At 42.4% G+C, this 19,076-nt stretch overlaps 1 protein-coding gene across 2 annotated transcripts in view; it reads left to right on the top strand.

Annotated features, from left to right (window-relative positions):
* RALBP1 (ralA binding protein 1) overlaps positions 1 to 18,364 on the top strand; it is an 81,726-nt gene extending 63,362 nt beyond the window's left edge. For both annotated transcript variants that reach the window (XM_068237172.1, XM_068237173.1), the window contains exons 6-10: positions 3,119 to 3,250; positions 9,881 to 9,991; positions 13,413 to 13,534; positions 15,271 to 15,391; positions 17,842 to 18,364. In XM_068237172.1, the coding sequence (XP_068093273.1) occupies positions 3,119 to 3,250; positions 9,881 to 9,991; positions 13,413 to 13,534; positions 15,271 to 15,391; positions 17,842 to 18,093 (738 nt within the window). In that variant the 3' untranslated portion in view covers positions 18,094 to 18,364. The remainder of the gene's footprint in view (positions 1 to 3,118; positions 3,251 to 9,880; positions 9,992 to 13,412; positions 13,535 to 15,270; positions 15,392 to 17,841) is intronic.
* Positions 18,365 to 19,076: the final 712 nt, after the last annotated feature.

Raw genomic sequence — 19,076 nt, 5'->3', positions numbered from 1 at the left:
GGTTGGCCAAGTTAGTGCGCAGGTGCTGCCCGGCAACGTGCGCCCGCAAAATCATTCAGTCGGGGCATGCGCAGTCCGGCCAGGTGTGCTTCCCCGTCTTGCTCCCATTGCTGGGAGCATTTTGTACCTTTGCAGTAGTACTGTGCAGGCGCAGAACGCTCCCTGCAACATAAACGTGGTGGGAGCATGCGCACGGCCCCGCATGTGCAGTTGGCCCTGGGCCGGAGGACTTTCCGGGGCCATATACAGGCGAACAAAGAGGCGGAAGAGGATGGCGTGGGGGTAATCGGGCCGGAGGGGGCTGGAAGATGCCCCAGGTATGTATGTTTTCTTGCTAATACCCCATCTTGGGTTCCCTTTAACACTTAATGACAAGCTGACTTATAAAAACGTCCTGCTAGAGCCTCTTAACGGCTCCAGGACGTTTTAATAAGTCAGACAGTGCTGCTGCCGCTGTGCACGTGAGATTAGTGAGAAAAAAAATAGAAAAAATACACCTTTATTTCCAAATAATATATTGTCACCATACTTTGTACTAGGGACATAATTAAAATCTTGTGATAACCATAACAAATAGGCAGATAAAATGTGTGGGATTTATGTACAGTAGCAGTGTTTATATTAAAACTATAGGGGATGACATTGGAGAAATAGTGTCTTTTTTTCATTTTTCCCTTGTTTTCCCTTTAAAATGCATAGAAAATAAATTAATTACTGAAAACAAATATCAACCACAAAAAGCCCAATTGGTGGTGAAAAAAACAAGATATCTGGTAGATCATTTCATTGTGATTAGTACTGATTAAGCTATTGGCAAATGAAAGGGATGAGCACTGAAAGGTGAAAATCGCTCTTGTCCGTTAGGTTAAACGCTTTGGGGTGAGGTGGTTAAGCATATATTTTTCAATTCCTTTTTTGTAGCAGTAACACTCTTAATGTAAGGGATGGGGGGAAGGGTTATCTTCATGTTAATGCTGCTGAACAAACCGTTATCGGCATTCTGCAGTGACGTGACTAGCAGTGCAGGGAAAGAAGGGTTTAACCTGATAGAGGCAAGTTAAACTACATAGAAAGAATTGCTTGTGTAGCAGATAAAAGCAAACCGTTGTTACTTTCTGAATTACCCTTGTATTTAACCCTTAGCCTTATGCTGGGCATACACTGCACGTTTCTGGATGCAATCATGCGCCGGATCGAGCCGCTGGCTCAAGGCCGGTGCATCCCTGCTCGTCCGCACGTGCGCGCCAGGGCTGTGGAGTCGGTCCAAAAATCCACCGACTCCGACTCCTCAGTTTAGGATTCCACCGACTCCGACTCCTCGACTCCGACTCCTCTAATTTGCATATTACAATTTTGTTGATTAAAAGTATGTAACATGAAATTCGTCTCTTAACTGCCAACGCTTAGGAATTTTACAAGACGACTGAAGTGAGAAGGATATGTAGACTACTATATTTATTCCCTTTAGACTAAAACTAGTCCTTGGTAAGAGTACTTGTAAAAGGTACAAACCGGAACAAAGAACATCTATCAGGCCCTAGGCAATGTAAGTGTGGGTACATGTAAGAATGATGTGCAGGTACTCTGCAGGGGAATGAGGAGATTGTAAACAGACAACACCTCTGTGTTCAATGTGCACAGCATTCTCAGTGGATTCCCTGCAGCTCTGTGGGGAGTGCATATGTAGAGTATAGTACTACTGTGTAACAAAGTAAACCTGAGACAGATGAAATTAAAGTTTTATACATACCTGGGGCTTCCTCCAGCCGCCTTCAGGATAATCAGTCCCTCGTTGTCCTCCTCCACCACCTGGATCTTCTGCTATGAGTCCAGGTACTTGAGCCAGTCGGGCGTAGTGCGCATGCACACACTCCGCCGCCAGGAGCATACTACACCTGTGCAGCACTATTGCGCAGGTGCAGAATGTTCCTGGCTGTGGGAGCGGCATGCGGACGGACAGCGCTGACTGGCTGAATTACCAGGACTCATAGCAGAAGATCCGGGTGGTGGAGGACAGCGAGGGACTGATTAGCCTGAAGGGGGCTGGAGGAAGCCCCAGGTATGTATAAAACTTTACTTTTCATCCGTCTCAGTTACCCTTTAATTTGTAGTCACCAAACCAAATTTTAACAACATATCAAATTATTTGATTTCATCAGCAAAGGGAGTGCATACATTTGCATAAATCAGAATCAATGCAGAATTATTTCCATCTCGTTGACCATCTCTATTAGTGACACAGCTACACATCCGGCTTTATTCTTACAGCATAGATGTTATTTAGTATATATAAGAGATTCCTGTGTACACATCATATATACAGTCACAATCAGATATGTATATCTGACCTTAAAAATACGGGGACTGCTTTATTGCAGCAGCACAAGTAACTAATTTTGATTGGTTTATTTCATTTTTGTGGACTAAGCACAGCTATTACTGTATATATACATTATTTTTAATGACTATTATCTGAGAAATAGAACATTTTATCATATTTTCTATTTTAATTACAGTTACAAATTCATTAGGAGTCGGAGTCGGTGCATTTTTTCCCGACTCCGACTCCAGGCACCCAAAATTGCCCGACTCCACGACTCCGACTCCGACTCCACAGCCCTGGTGCGCGCGGATCGATTCCCGCTTGTACTCGCCAGCGCTCCTTATCAGCCGCTCGATTCCCCGCTATTGTCCGCATCTATCCGGCAGGTCATCGGACCTGTCTGATATTATCAATCGAGCCCATCAGCGGCTTGATTGATAAGGAAAGAAAGTGCCGTGTATGTCCAGCATTAGAGTATATGTGAGCAGCCCCAAGTTGCAGGAACTTCTTTTCAAGTTCCATTAACCACACAAGGCAAGGGCAATCATTAAAACAGGAGGTCAGAGGGCATCTGGATCCCCTATTTAATGAAAATACCTTTGGGAATGTGTGACAACATTTGGCTTTGTGTTGTCTGTGGCATCCGAAAGAAGTTTTGAAAACTGTTTTGGCGTCTAATCAGAAACTAGAGTAAACGTACTTAAAAGTCAGGTAAATCAGCAAGTAAAATTCTAGTGCAGAATATCTATTAAACTCAACCATATGACTAATAGTATTGTGCTTGGCTTTGCACAGGAATTTCTCTTGAACTGTTTGCACCGAGATCTTCAGGCTGGCATCAAAGATCTGTCTAAAGAAGAACGGCTCTGGGAGGTTCAGAGGATCCTGACAGCTCTAAAAAGGAAGTTGCGAGAAGCTAAAAGGCAGGTGTGTAATGCTCATAGGCTCAGCTTGTCTACTTCATTAAATGTCTTAACAGCAAACATGCATAATGACAGAGAATGGACAAGGCTCACCCTTGTATGGTTCTTGGCTAAAGGCCCAGCATGCTGAATAGTGTGCCATGTGATGTGTTGGGCTCCACTTTCCCGGCACAGCTGCACCTATTTCACATGCTATCCATTGCCTGGCTTCCTCCCTGCATAACCCATCTCTTTGAACTCCACCCGATGGATTTATGGCACCATTATTTAAAAACGCATGCTTGAACTTTTACTGGCAGAGGTAATGATCTATAATGGACCCGCTTGTATTTTTCTCTGCTAGTAGGCTGTTGTAAAATGCTGTCAGTTTACTTGAACCAGTTTACACATTCACTTCCTAATCTATATCCACAGGCTACCCATTTAGAATATGGAGAAGCACTAAGGTTTTTGGTTCAACAGCGACCAAGCGCTCACCACTGAAAGCACTGCAAAGTACACTGTGGGCTAGATAAAAGCTGCAGCATATTGTTGCAATTCATTTCACATGACTTATATTACTTATACACATTTCTTCAAAATATTGATAAAAGCAATCTTTTCCATTGTGTGTTATGGGTGGGGTTTTAAGTGGACGTTTAGAAGATGTTTGTAGACCTCTGCACCAATGACTTGGCTAAGCCTTTGTGTTCTGTAGTACCTTGAAATGGAACTACAGGATCTTCTCAAAAAATTAGCATATTGTGATAAAGTTCATTATTTTCTGTAATGTACTGATAAACATTAGACTTTCATATATTTTAGATTCAAATACACACAACTGAAGTAGTTCAAGCCTTTTATTGTTTTAATATTGATGATTTTGGCATACAGCTCATGAAAACGCAAATTTCCTATCTCAAAAAATTAGCATATTTCATCCGACCAATAAAAGAAAAGTGTTTTTAAAACAAAAAAAGTCAACCTTCAAATAATCATGTTCAGTTATGCACTCAATACTTGGTCAGGAATCCTTTTGCAGAAATGACTGCTTCAATGCGGGGTGGCATGGAGGCAATCAGCCTGTGGCACTGGCACTGCTCAGGTGTTATGGAGGCCCAGGATGCTTCGATAACGGCCTTAAGCTCATCCAGAGTGTTGGGTCTTGCGTCTCTCAACTTTCTCTTCACAATATCCCACAGATTCTCTATGGGGTTTCGGTCAGAAGAGTTGGCAGGCCAATTGAGCACAGTAATACCATGGTCAGTAAACCATTTACCAGTGGTTTTGGCACTGTGAGCAGGTGCCAGGTCGTGCTGAAAAATGAAATCTTCATCTCCATAAAGCTTTTCATAAATGAGCAAGGTACACTGTACCTTATAAAACTGTACTTTTTAAAGGTGCGTACACACACACTACTTCCGCCAACGGAAGTAGTGCGTGTGTACGCACCTTTCAGCACAACTGGGTACAAACATTTGGCAGAGACCCGCTTCCTCAAATGCTAGAGAACATGCGCTTTTACATCTGAATGCTCTGATCTTAAAGGGGAACTGAAGTAAGCTATACAGAGGCTGCCATATTTATTTCCTTTTAATCAATACCAGTTGCCTGGCAGCCCTGCTGGTCTATTTCTCTGCAGTAGTATCTGAATAACCAGAAACAAGCGTGCAGCTAGTCTTGTCAGATCTGACTTTAAAGTCTGAAACACCTGATCTGCTGCATGCTTGTTCAGGGGCTATGGCTAATAGTATTAGAGGCAGAGGATCAACAGGACAGCAAGGCAACTGGTATTGCTTAAAAGGAAATAAACATGGCAGCCTCCATATACCTCTCTCTTCAGCTGTCCTTTAAATAGTTTTGCACTTGCTGTGTTTCACTTTGCTCATAAGATTATCCATTAGATAACTCCCTGATGCACAGCATGGCAAACAGACTTGGCTGTAAGCAAAAAAGTTTTCCTCACTGTAAGGTTTTTTTCTGAATGAGTTTGAGATAACGCATCCATTACAATGGTAGTTCCCAGCCCCGCTATATTCTGTGCTTGGGGGGACTTGTGATTTTTACACCGATGACCTTACTTTGGAACAAAAGCAAGTAGGGTAACTGTTATGGCAGACTGCAATTCCACTTTAGGATGACTTCCCTCTGGTTCAGTCACAGTTAAGCAGTCTATTCTATTGCTAATCTCCTTCCTTTATATTTTAAAAACCCCAACATATGACACAGTTCTGTACAATAAATAAGATGCTGGTACAAACTTGCATACATAACAAGTGCGAATGGTGACACAAGAGGAGCGACATGAGTCAGATAAGTCACTAGAAAGGGTTTGAGGCAAATAAAAAAAAGTTTGCAACTTATAACTTTTGAAATAGAATATTTTTAAAGATGTAAATTAAAGGAAACCGAAGACAAGAACAAAAAAATAATTTATACATACCTGGGGCTTCCTTCAGTCCGATGACTCCCTCGCTGTCCTCCCGCACCACCTCAATCCTCCGCTAGCTGGCCCGGTAATTCCTGTAGTCGCCACGTACAGTGCATGTATGGCCCAGCCGTGCTCCTGTCAACAGAAGTGTGACGGGTGTGCGTGTAGCCGGACTGCGCATGTGTCGACTGAAGCCTACTGAAGAATTTACTTAACCAGCTAGCGGAGAATTAGGGAGGACGGAGAGGGAGCCAACGATATGAAGGGGGCTGGAGGAAGCCCCAGGTATGTATACTTTTTTTTTTTTTATGTTTGGTCTTGTCTTGGGCACACTTTTTAAGAATGTTGCACAATACAATGACCAATCCTGTAAAAATTTGTGGAGTTCTCCTTTAACACATCGCAAAACAGCGAGTGTACTATGACAATCATTCCGTCATATGTCGTCCATGTGTGTAGTAATGCTGGGTGTACCCTTATCCAACAAGGACTTAGTACAAGTGTTTTCTTGAAATTATGCATTAAAACCCAGCTATTAGGTCTCCCAGAGCTTCCTAACAACAAACAAGTCTTTGCTAAACTTCCATTATGAATTATCTATGGTAATGAATTATGTTCTCCACTGTAGCAGCTGTTCCTGTGGAGATTGGGTCCTCCCGCCCCTTGGCTTATTCTGGCGGTCCCAAGCTTCCATTTCCTATCATTGGTCTACACTTGTATCATGAGTGGTGTGTATGCAGCCTAATGCTGATGAAAATGGCAGAGATGCAGAACGGAAGGGGCTCCTCAGCACCAAAATCTATTAATTACTGCAAATAACTCATGATGGAAACCTTAGCAGCAGGGTAATAGCTGACTTTGTATATTTTTAGATAGCCCTGGAAGATCTCGTTGGTTACGTTTTTTTTATTTTTTCCTTCAGCTGGTCTTTTCTGAAATCAGCCTAATAATGAGAGAAACTGGCCCATTCACACTGTGATGCAAATGCTGCAGATGTGGAAACTGCACGTTAAGTGCATCTGCTCAGGATGCGCTTGCGTCCACACTGCGTCACTCTCATTACCTGCTGTTTCCATCCACTGCGTATGTCCGGGGCCATCCATCCGCTCATTCACCAGTAACTTCTGCAGCTTTTCCCGTCGGCTGTGCCATCCCTGTTCAATCCAGGAGATCAGGAAGCAATTCTGTTGGTTTGTAAAAGAACCCCTAATGTGGATCCTACTTCGCAACAGGGAGCATTCTCAATGGTCCACCATAAACCAATTCGAATTTCCCTGGTGCAGCATGATTCCCATTGGTCCTTTTGCAAACCAGTTGGGTGCCTTATGCTTCTGTTGTGCTTGGATGCCCTGCAGTGGACCGAACGGCAGCTGTGGAACTGAAAATTTATCGGACAGGTGATCAGTTTTATTGTAGCGAGGACCCTAATGGACACCACCTGTTCCCACCACCTGTTCATTGCGTCTGATTTCCTGCGTTTGTGGAACGTTTGCAATAAGGATGTGGAAAAATGCAGACAGAACTTTGCATTTGCAGTCCGTTTAATTTGTCCTGCTTTCCGTTTGGTAGTGTAAATGCATCCTATTAATAACATAGACTGCATTTACCGTCAGTCTTTGTGGTTAATTCCGTTCCTGGAAATGCTGCGTTTTTTGCTGCAGTATGGACGGACTCCACCACTGTGCTGCATTTGTAACCAGGAAATGTACCGGTAACAGTTTCCCAAAATGTTAGTTTTACTCGTGAATATGGAATAATATAAACTTTTTTTAATACTGTATTCATTAAAACTGGCAGGATAATTTTAGCTGATACTTCTCATGTGTATAATCTAATATTCCAACAGCTACAATTTCCTTTGTGCATTTTGTGGGCCACCTTGGCATACAAGAATCTCCTAAAACATTCCTGCCAGAGGAGAAACAAAACACATAATGTCATTAGATTTTTACTTGATCAACTATAAATATCTACCAGATATCAATGGTTTACCTGCTTGCCACTTGATATTGTATGAGATCTTAGCAGAGAGATCGATGACTGTCTTTCCTGATCAATGTTAAGTCTATTAAAAGATTGCATTAAGACTATACAAACACAGTATATCCATAAAGCCCCATCTACACCATACAATTTTTTTTGTCCGTTTCGATTCAATCCGATATGTCCGATCGGGATTATATTCGATTCAATTTGCCATTGTTTTGCAATGGCAAATTGAATCGAATCCCGATTGGACATGTTGGATTGAATCAAATTAATGAATTAAATCGGGCAAAACATTGTATTGTGTAGATGCGGCTTAAAGCGGACCCAAACTAAACATTTTTTTAATTCAAAATATTTAGTTGCACCACTCTGACACATACAAAGATGAACACTCTTTAAAGAGACTCTGTAACAAATTTTTCAGCCTTAGTTCTTCTATCCTATAAGTTCCTATGCCTGTTCTAATCTGCTCTGGCTTACTGCAGTCTATCCTAACTGCACTGTCTCTGTAATAAATCAATGTATCTTTCCTCTGTCCTGTTTGTCGGGCTAAAGCTTGATTGTGTGGAATGTGCAGGGCTGCTTGTGATTGGTAGAAGCGATACACACCCTCTGCAGGCCCCCTGCATACTCTGAATGACTCACACTCTATGCTTAGCTGAGCCTATTAGAAGCTGGTTAGTTTATTTGTAAACACTGCCTAAAACTGTTAATTACAAGCCAGGATTGCAGCAGAGAGTGGCAGAAACAGCACAGAGGGGCACAGGAGAAAATAATGAATAGAATGGTATGCTTTTTATTGTAAGAATATTAGAGTACAGATTCTCTTTAAGCCTATGAGCATTTCAGTGCATGCTTTTCACCCTTCTCTTTCCATAACTAGGGTTATACAGGTGGCAGCCATTAGCAATTCCTCCTTTGCCGGACACCACCTACTCCACCAGTTTGCTGGATTCTGTCCCGGCAATATGAAAGGAAGAGAGGAGTTCCACCAATTAATGTAGAATATGTTATATTTGTCATCATGCAGCTGAAAAAAGGCTGCTATTTATTATTATTATTATTATTATTATTATAATTTAGAAAATAGATTTTATTTCTGAAATCTTGTATTTTTAATTTGGGTCCATTTTAAGTCCAGTTAATCACACTTGATTGGCAGTTCTGTTCTCTTTATTATTATTATTTTTTTTAAACAAAGAAAGGTTTTATTGGTCAAAACAGGTATAACATGGTATACAGTATACAATGCAATGGATGTATTCACATTACAGATACATAGCAAAACAAACACAAGCGAGTATTACATGGATGTCCAGAAGCTTATGTAAACGAGTTACAAAGATGCATTATTAATAAAAAAAAAGTGTGCCCTAGCATGTACACTTGAGTGTACGAATACGATACATTTTACAATTAAGGGCATGCTAGCTGGTACATGCTTCGGGGATGGAGAGCTGGGAGGTACGTGGGTGTAACTTATATTAACAGTAAGGCATTGTTGGAGTGTCACATCTAATGATGATGTTGTTTGGATATCAAAATTATCGATCTTCCCATCTGTCCCAGATTAAATGAGACTGTTTCAGGCGGTCTCTGTGCTGGTATACCAGTTTTTTGTAAGGCAGTCCCCTGTTTAGCCTCTTCTGCCACCGTGCAAAAGTGGGGGATGTGGTTGCTAGCCAGTCAAGTGCAATCTCCTGCCTGGCTGCAAACAGAGCTTCATGCATAAATGTTTTAATGTTTGGTTGTAGACCTTCATCTGAGATAATACTCAGTACGCATAGGTGAGGGTCAAGGGTTACTGGGCAGCCCATTTTGTCATGTATAAAGTTTACAACTTGTAGCCAGAAGGATTTAATTGGGGGGCACTGCCATATTAAAAGAAAGAATGAAGGTGATTGAGCTCCACACTTAGGACACGTATCTGAGGTATCACGTTTATATTTAATTAGTCTGCTGGGGGTGAGGTATGCTTGGTGCAGAATATATACCTGGGTGGCTCTATCTTTAATGCATACTGATACTTTTTGGGGGGCTTCCAACGCATCTTCCCAATCATCGTTTTGTAGTGTCAACCCGTCTTTCAACCATTTTTCTTTTACTGGCTCCATGCGGTCGAGTGCATTGTACAACACCATCTCCTTATATAGATCACCAATAAGGTGCTTGGCCGGACCTTTCTTAAGAAGTGTTAGAGGATGCGGCGCAATGCTCTCTTTATTTTTTTTGTAGGACTGTGAAACAAAAATTGCCCAGGAAATTGCCAGCCTGTCGAAGGAAGATGTGTCCAAAGAAGAAATGACTGAAAATGAAGAGGAAGTCCTTAACATATTGCTTGCACAGGTGCGATTTGCCTTGGTTCATGATCTTTACAGGGACTGTCATCACGACCATTCATATCCTATTACAGTTTAATCTCAGGTTCTTCATAATGGTGCCCATACACGATACAATAACGTTCGATTTTCCCGTTTATTCGATCTAAATGATCGAATTGAATGAAAGTTGAATTTCTTGATCGAAAAAAAAAAAATATTTTCAAACGATTATCCCGTTTTTTTGAGAAAAATCTGATCGGACATGCTGGAAAAATCTTTATATTCGATCTAACGGAATAATCGAACTAAATTATCTAATCGGGAAAAAAAATGAAAAATTGTACCATGTATGGCCACCATTAGGATGATCATTCTGAAGATCTATTTGTTTTCCTTTTCTGCCTCTGCATGAGGAAGTTCCTGTCTGGTTTCTGTATTCAGACTTGGGACTAAAGGCTCATACACACATCATACTATAGTCTTTGGAAAATGTAAGATCACAGACCAATCTTACCACCCTTCATGTAGTATGAGAGCCATACTCTACACAGTCTATTCTATGGAGCTGAATTCCCCGTCAGACAGAAATCTTTGCAAGATGCTGCACAAGATGCTGCACACACAGATGCTTTACAGACACAAAAGATCAGTATCTGCAAAAGATCTGTTCCTGCCACAAATCCATTCCTGCAAATTGCAATGATAATCTATGAGATCTGCAGATCATCATACACACATGATTTAACTGACATTCATCTGCAGATCAGATCCACCAGGATGGATTTTCAGATCTGCGGATGATTGCTTGATCTGCAGATGAATGTCAGTTAAATCATGTGTGTATGATGATCTGCAGATCTCATAGACTATCATTGCAATTTGCAGGACTGGATTTTTGGCAGGAACAGATCTTTTGCAGCTACAGATCTTTTGTGTCTGTACAGCATCTGTGTGTGCAGCATCTTGCAAAGATTTTTTTCTGATGTGGAGTTCAGCTCCATAGAAAAGACTGTGTAGGTATGGCTCTCATACTACATGAAGGGTGGTAAGATTGGTCTGTGATCTTTCATTTTCCAAAGACTATAGTCTGATGTGTGTATGAGCCTTTAGCCTATAGAATTCTAGCTTTGTGGGAGACTGCCACTTGTTGTCCAGGCCTAGCTGTAGTGACTAATTTTCACTGTTTTTTTTTTCCTTGCCTTTGGTGACCCTAAACCTCACTACAAAGCAGCGAGATCTACTCTGTCCATCTGCTCCCTTGATCCTAGGCTGTGTAAAGGTGCTTTATTTCAGTAAAGCTAGCTGCTTTTCAGACTCGTAAACCATACACACATAGGCAGCAGAAAATGATGATGACAATATACACTCACCCACCAGAACAAGTCAGTAAGGGATGTCGCTGACCATTTATTTGTGAGCCTCCAGCAGATTGAATTGTGGTCTGAGTGAAAAGCATTATTTAGTTGACAGTGCTACACACGGAAACCATAAGAAAAAAATATTAATGGTGGGCTGTTGTGAATTCAGAATATGCAATCTAATAACATTAATTATCTGGATTTCCTTTTTTTAACACTGCATCAGAACCTTGGCCTTGGCCAGAATTAAGAATGTATATTTTACTGTTAAGACACCCCCTCAGCACATTATAAAAACATGTCTCTGCATGTAAGGAAATGCAATTGATTTTGTTTTCCCCTGGCCCTAATGCATTAGCTTTATAAAATATCATTATCTGCTCTTTAGACATTATCATCTAGAACAGGGATGCCCATTGAGTAGATCACAATCTACCGGTAGATCGCAAAGGACTTCATGGTAGATCCCGACCACACTACATTTTCCATTCTGTATATACAAGTGTGCTCCTAAAATTGTATGTAGGTAGATCATTTTGACTTGATAATTTTTAAAAGTAGCTCACAAGTCAAAAAGTGTGCTCACCTCTAATCTAGAATGTGTAAAGTGCTGTATAATAAATAAGGATGGAATGACAAGCTTGTGTGTGTGTATATAACAAGTATATGTAAGGCTGGTTTCACAGTGGGACGTTACAGGCGCACGTTAGAGCAGCCTGTAACGCAGCCCACAGAACAGCAATGAAAAATCAATGGGGCTGTTCACAGTGCCCACGTTGCGTTACATTGTAACGCTGCGTCACAAGACAACGTACTGCATGCAGTACTTTAGACGCGGCTGAGCCGCGTTAGACTGCTTGCACATGCTCAGTAATCTTGTGGAGGAGCGGAGAGCGGCCAGGCACATGGCTAATTAATATGCACTGCACGTTGTGACGTGCAGTGTTTACTTCCTGGAGCGGCCGCTCTGTGCGGCGATTGGCCGGCGGGACCACGTGATGCCGCATGCGCACAAGAGTGCGCATCACGGCATCACTGACGCCAGAGTGAGCTGCACAACGCGGCTCACTCTGACGTCCAAAGCAGAGAGCACCAGGCGTTCCGTTAGGGGGCCGTTATGCGACCTTAACGCCCCCTCTAACGCAACGTCCTGGTGTGAAATTAGCCTAAAGGTAATAAATATTGTTACAATGGGACTCAAGTTGCTTAGTAATGAACATTTGGGACATGAGGGCAGATAGGAAGGTGTGTTTGAAGTAGTGTGTTTTAAAGTACAATTGAAGTGTTTGTTGTTTTGTTGTTGTGTTTTTTTTTTTAACACACGGAAAAATCTCATTTATCCGCTACGGGGATTAGTAAATGCTGGATTAATGACCAAATACATTTAGTTTCTGGCTGCTCGGGAGATACCATTGCAAATAGTCCCAACTAATTCTGTACTATACCTCAATATACAAACACAAACTTGTTCTACCCACTTACCTGTGACTCCTGTGCTGCACCCCCCCCTTCCCAGCATAGCATCAGAACACCTTGCTAGCCTGCAGCCTAGTGACGCATCTGTCAGCCTTGCCCCGGCAATGTCGTCCAAGGGACTTGAGGATCTGAGTTTCTGGAGGAGCAGCTTTTGTTCAACAATGCCAAAAGCAGATGAAAGATCAAGAATTAAGAAAAGAGCCAAGAGAGGGCAGAGCCATAAATGATTGACTACAAGGTCTGGAGTGTAAAACCACCATTGTCAGAAGCAGATGACAGCTTGAGGAAGTCATTGGCCATGTTTTGTAAGAGCCTTTTCAGTTCAGTGTGAAAGCCAGATAAAGAGGGCTGAGTAGTTATTTGGCGTTGAGGAACTCTGTTTCACAGAAATGTGCAAGTTATACATGACACAGCGACTTTTAAAATTGTTGGATGTTTTGGTTCCTTGCTTTTCTATTTTTTTTATTCTTTCTACAAGCTGAGACCATCCTCATGCCAGAGTTTATTAATTTGCTTTAGTTCCCAACATATTAGAGTATTATGCCTGATGAGAATGGTGGGAATGTCCCTTCTAGGTCTTTGCACTGATATCTTCTGCTCTTGTCTGATCAGGAGAACGAGATATTAACAGAACAAGAAGAGCTGGTTTCAATGGAGCAATTCCTGCGAAGACAAATTGCAACAGAAAAGGAAGAGATTGATCGTCTTCGAGCAGAAATTTCTGAAATTCAAAGGTAATACTAGCGTAATATTTTTCCAGAATTCTGATGTAAGTTTTACCCATAACTTTTTTTTTTTTTTTAAACAATCAGGAAAGGTCATTAACTATGTAAGATTGTTATTGCAGTCTGAGTCCTTTTTAGGAGAAGTTTTATTTTTTAGGCATCATAAAATAGAGAAAGTGAGGAAAATCTCCTTAGAAAGGACAAGATTACAGACCGCAAAAAAAAAATTAAATTAAATTAAAAAGCCCCAGAACTTGTCACGTTTTTCTTGTTGTCTGTGTCTCTGTTGGAGGAATTTCAGTTACCGTATTTTTCGGACTATAAGACGCACTTTTTCTCCCCCAAAAGTGGGGAGAAAAAGTTACTGCGTCTTATAGTCCGAATGTAACAACTCCCTACCTTAGGTGGTAAACCACATTGTTTCTAAGCGGCATAGGAGCAGCCACTGTAATTATTCACAATGCTGGTTCTTTGATGGTTAATCCTCCCCAGCCTGCCCCCCAGCAGAGTGATACACATTACATTGTAATTATCCACTGTGCTCCTTTGATCTTTACTCCCCCCAGCGTGCCCTGCAGCAGCGCAATCCACATGGCATTGTAATTATTCACAGTGCTCGTTCTTTTATCTGTAATCCCCCCCCAGCGTGTCTCGCAGCAGCACGCGATCCACAATGTGTCTGTCATCATTCACAATGTTACACTTTTAACTTGCCCAGCGTTAGCCCCGCAGCCCGATCCCAGCTGACAAATACCGATACACTTCAGCCGCTATAGTGGCAGTCCTCAGAGGCTTCCGTACTTTCAGTGTGTAGTTGCGTCATCACATGTTGGATTATTATGGCTCTGAACAAGTTAACAAGCTGACACATCATTGCATTCCAGCGGTTCTGGAGGTATGTTTAGCTTCTAAGGGTACAATGGTTAATTTGCATATATTCAGCAGTGTTGCTCTGGGAGGCATCTCAAGCTCACTCCAACCTGAATTATCGCAAATTCTTTCTGTTTTAGGAAAGCAAACTTTTGTTTCTCTTGTGGGTGAGGAGGAGGAGGAGGAGATCTTCTCACGTCTTCACCCACAAGTTAAATAAGAAGTAACTGAAAACTGCACAATGGGGATGCAAACAGCAATAACAAACAGTGCTTCTAAAGATTTCCAAAACTAGAAAAAGAAAAACAAATTCTGCTGTTGGATGTTAAAGAGGAACTCCAGTGAAAATAATGTAGTAAAAAAAGTGCTTCATTTTTTACCATTATTATGTATAAATGATTTAGTCAGTGTTTGCTCATTGTAAAATCTTTCCTCTCCCCGATTTACATGGTGACATTTTTACTGTGGGCAGGTTATGTAGCTGCTCCTAGCTGTTTTGGCTGTTAGAGACAGCTGTAACCAGCTAATTCCTGTCTGTGAGCCTTGTTACATTGTAACAAACTGCCAAAAGTACCGCGGTACTCAGAGCTTCTTGTGGGAGGGGTTTCAGCACAAAATCAGTCATACAGCGCCCCCTGATCTGTTTGTGAAAAGCATTATATTTCTCATGTAAAAGGGGGTATCAGCTACTGATTGGTATAAAGTTCAATTCTAGGTTGGAGTTTCTCTTTAAGCATAAGAAACTGTATGAAATACTGGACATAGCATTTCTTTGTGACACTCATCTACTGGGAGGATCAGTTGCCAGTCTTGTAGATGTGATACATAAATGCAATTGTCTGCTATCAGTTTAATGTTTGGTGACTGTTTTGCAGCCGCCAGCACGGCCGCAGTGAGACAGAAGAGTATTCCTCGGAGAGTGAGAGTGAAAGCGAGGATGAGGAAGAGCTGCAGATCATCCTGGAGGATCTTCAGAGACAGAATGAAGAGCTGGAAGTAAGTCTTTGTATAACGCAGAGAGACCACCACTGCCACCTAGTGATCAAGTCTTGTGCCAGCCAAGTGAAAGCCATGGCTTTTGTGAGCTGTTATAACATTGTTTACAGGGAATCCAGAGAGTGTTTATTGTCCACAAAGGTCTTTTGGGATTTAACCTGCTAAACAGTCGTAGTTAACATGTTTTGTTTGCTTAAAGTGAAACGCCACTATTGCTGAGATTTCAGTCCCGTTCACGTCAGTGCTGTAGATTGCAGGGATGGGCCAGCATCTGTCAGTCATCAGAATCAAATACTCCCTGTGCATCACAATAAATACACAAATTATTTGTATTTGTTTACAGCAACGTAAATCTTTTATTGGAAACAAATTCAAGTACAATCAAAGTGCAGCACATGCTGCTATCTGTAAACTTGGGTACCAATATACAAGATTCAGAACAAGTTTTATTGATGGCTACATAAATACAAATAAAGACCTTAGGAAACGGAAGATGTTGGAGGATTACATTGTTCGTAATAACCAGATGCATTCCAGATTGAAAGCATTATAATTCTTGATGTATAAATGTAAATATAGGACCTTCTCAGTTTGAGGCAGAATCTTCTGTTTAGTATCTCATCCGATGGCTCAGGGGGTTGCATTTGAAAGGGGAAGTAGTAAAGTAGAGCTAAAAGAAGGGCTTCCATCCCCAGTACCCTGTATCACGAGACCCCAGTCTCCAACCATACTGCTCTGTCTTTGGTTACTTGTTAAGCAATGCAAGTGTCTTAATATACACATTGATCAGCTGAATATTGTGTAGGTCTCACATGATTTGTCAGAGATCCTCAGTCAGATTGACATCTGGGGAAATTAGAGGACAAAGAAAATGGATTGCCAGGCTAGGGCTTCCCCTTTTACTTGCTGCATGGTCCAGTTATGCTATTCCCATGCCCAATGTAGTTGCATTCAGCAGTGGACAGGGCTCAGCATGGGCACTCTGACTTGTCTGGAACAACACAGCCTCATAAGACCATGTTGCTAGTTCACCAATTGTCCTTCCTTGGGCACCTTTTGGTAAGTACTAACCGCTGCATGCCGTTAGTGCTTACAACACACAAACCTGCTGTTTTGGGGGCGTCATGACCCAGTTGTCCAAGTGTCACAATTTGGCCCTTGGAAGAGTCACTCAGATGCTTCTTATGTTTGAACATTTTTCCTGCTCCTAAAACCTCACCTTCAAAAACTGGCTGTTCATTTGCTGCCTAATATATTCCTACTCTTGAGAGATGCCATTATAGCGGGATGTTAATATCCTCCAGACCTAACTGGTTGGAATCTATGCCCTGATTATCCCTGCCAGAGTGTAGATTTCAATCACTTGCCGGAGGGGCATCCTCGTCATTCTGGAGCCGCTGCAGACCACTCACTTGGCTGTCCTAGTGACACAGTGATCACTGTGAGCCAACCACAGTGATCAAAGCAGTGATCAAATCAGATTCTGTGAAAAAAAGTCTCTGGTCTCTGACTGGATGTGGAAAGGGTTAATTACCATGTCAGTGATTTTAACCACTTGCCGACCGCACACTCATAACGTGCGTCGGCAAAGTGGCAGCTGCAGGACCAGCGACGCAGTACTGCGTCGCCAGCTGCAGCCTAATTAATCAGGAAGCAGCCGCTCGTACGAGCGGCTGCTTCCTGTCAAATCACGGCGGGGGGCTCCGTGAATAGCCTGCGGGCCGCCGATGGCGGCTCGCAGGCTAGATGTAAACACAAGCGGAAATAATCCGCTTTGTTTACATTTGTACGGCGCTGCTGCGCAGCAGCGCCGTAAGGCAGATCGGCGATCCCCGGCCAATCAGCGGCCGGGGATCGCCGCCATGTGACAGGAGACAGCCTGTCACTGGCTGCACAGGACGGATAGCGTCCTGTGCAGCCGGATCTCCAGGAGGGGGCCAGGTAGGAGAGGGAGGGGGAGGATTTCGCCGCGGAGGGGGGCTTTGAGGTGCCCCCCCCCGCCACCCACAGCAGGCAGGAGAGATCAGACCCCCCCAGCACATCATCCCCATAGGGGGGAAAAAAGGGGGGCAATCTGATCTCCCTGCCTGCACCCTGATCTGTGCTGGGGGCTGCAGAGCCCACCCAGCACAGATCAATCAAACCAGCGCTGGTCCTTAAGGGGGGGTAAAGGGTGGGTCCTCAAGTGGTTAATGTTATCACTGCTCAGTTGTATGTGTTGTCAGACAGGGAAAGTGCTGGTCATAAATTCTCCTTTATAGATCTGCTCTTTAATGATTTGTTGTACACAGAATTCACTCAGTTTCCTTCCCTTTCTCCTATACTTTACCAGCTCCTCAGTAGATTTTGTGCACTTGTCTGCTGTCAGAAGTGTTTAGAATCTCTTCTATTAGAGCACCTCATTCTCTGGATTGTTTGATATTTATACTGAATGTTACTGTTTTGTGCAGGTCAAGAACAACCATCTGAACCAGGCAATTCACGAAGAGAGAGAGGCCATTATAGAGCTGCGAGTTCAGCTCAGGCTGTTACAGATGCAGCGCATGATGTCTGAGCAGCTGCAGGAAGAAGAGTCTGGGAAGGCGGGCAGCAGAGCCCAGCTGCAGAGAGACACAGCTTCTGACACAAAAGCACCTAAAGACAAGACTAAAGAGCAAGTAAGACCATCGCCAATTAAAGACTGGAAAGAAACCCTGATCTGAGAGTAAGGAGACCCCAGCTAAAGACATAGCCTTTATTAACACTATCAGGCCATGGCAGTGCTGTGAAACATGCATCGCTTTCCTGGAGGAAGGGTTCTCCTCTCCTAATCTGCCCGCCCTCCAGACTCCGCCTCTCCTGGACTCGGGCTACTGACGTAACAGAAGAAATACTTATTATTTTATACACAAAAGTAATGGTGGGGGAAAAAAAAGAGAATGTAATTTTCTAAATCACAGGACGGCACGTAGTAATGAAAAGTGGTTACACAAATAGTTTGTTTTTTCTTTTCCTAACAATTTTATGATCCAAATGTAACCAAACATACCAAAATTATATTATTTATTCACAAATATCTTTACATCAGAGCAGCTTTAAATATGTAGTTTTTTTTCTTAATCAAACCAGGGATGTTGCAGCTGTGAATGCAGCAGTATGAGACTACTACATGTAAGACTATTATTGTATTGGTGTACCTGGGTTATGTATGGTAGGGCTGGCCATGTAGTCATGCTAATCAGTGCAGGCAACAGGTTTGTAGGTTTGCTGTGGATGTTTAGTATTGTTACTATGGCATGTTGGGAAGGGAGGCCTGTTCCTTGTAGGAGTCCAGTACAAGATCATGGAGGAAGCCTTGTAGCAGCATGTCACTCATTGACTGTGTGTGATGACAATGGCCACTCATTATAGCGTCGCTGGAGAGAGCCTTAATAATGTGTAACTCAGATGAAGCTTGCTTTCTTTGCATTATTAATATTTTCATTCTATCAGGCTTTATTAGAACGGACCAGCGAACCTAAAACGGATAACTCGCATTGATGTGGACCTAACTGGATTGAAAACATATTTAAATATTTTCCTGTCCTGGTATTAATTAATACTAGTTGAAGGCTTAAAAAGTTAAGCTGTTGACGTAAAAGCTAAATTCCCAACCCCGAGACAGGGCCGCGCCTGTAGCACTGAAGCAAATGCCAAAGGGACTTGG

Source organism: Hyperolius riggenbachi, chromosome 5 (assembly GCF_040937935.1).
Source record: "Hyperolius riggenbachi isolate aHypRig1 chromosome 5, aHypRig1.pri, whole genome shotgun sequence".
Lineage (NCBI taxonomy): Eukaryota > Metazoa > Chordata > Amphibia > Anura > Hyperoliidae > Hyperolius > Hyperolius riggenbachi.
This window is presented reverse-complemented; position numbering and strand designations above follow the sequence as displayed.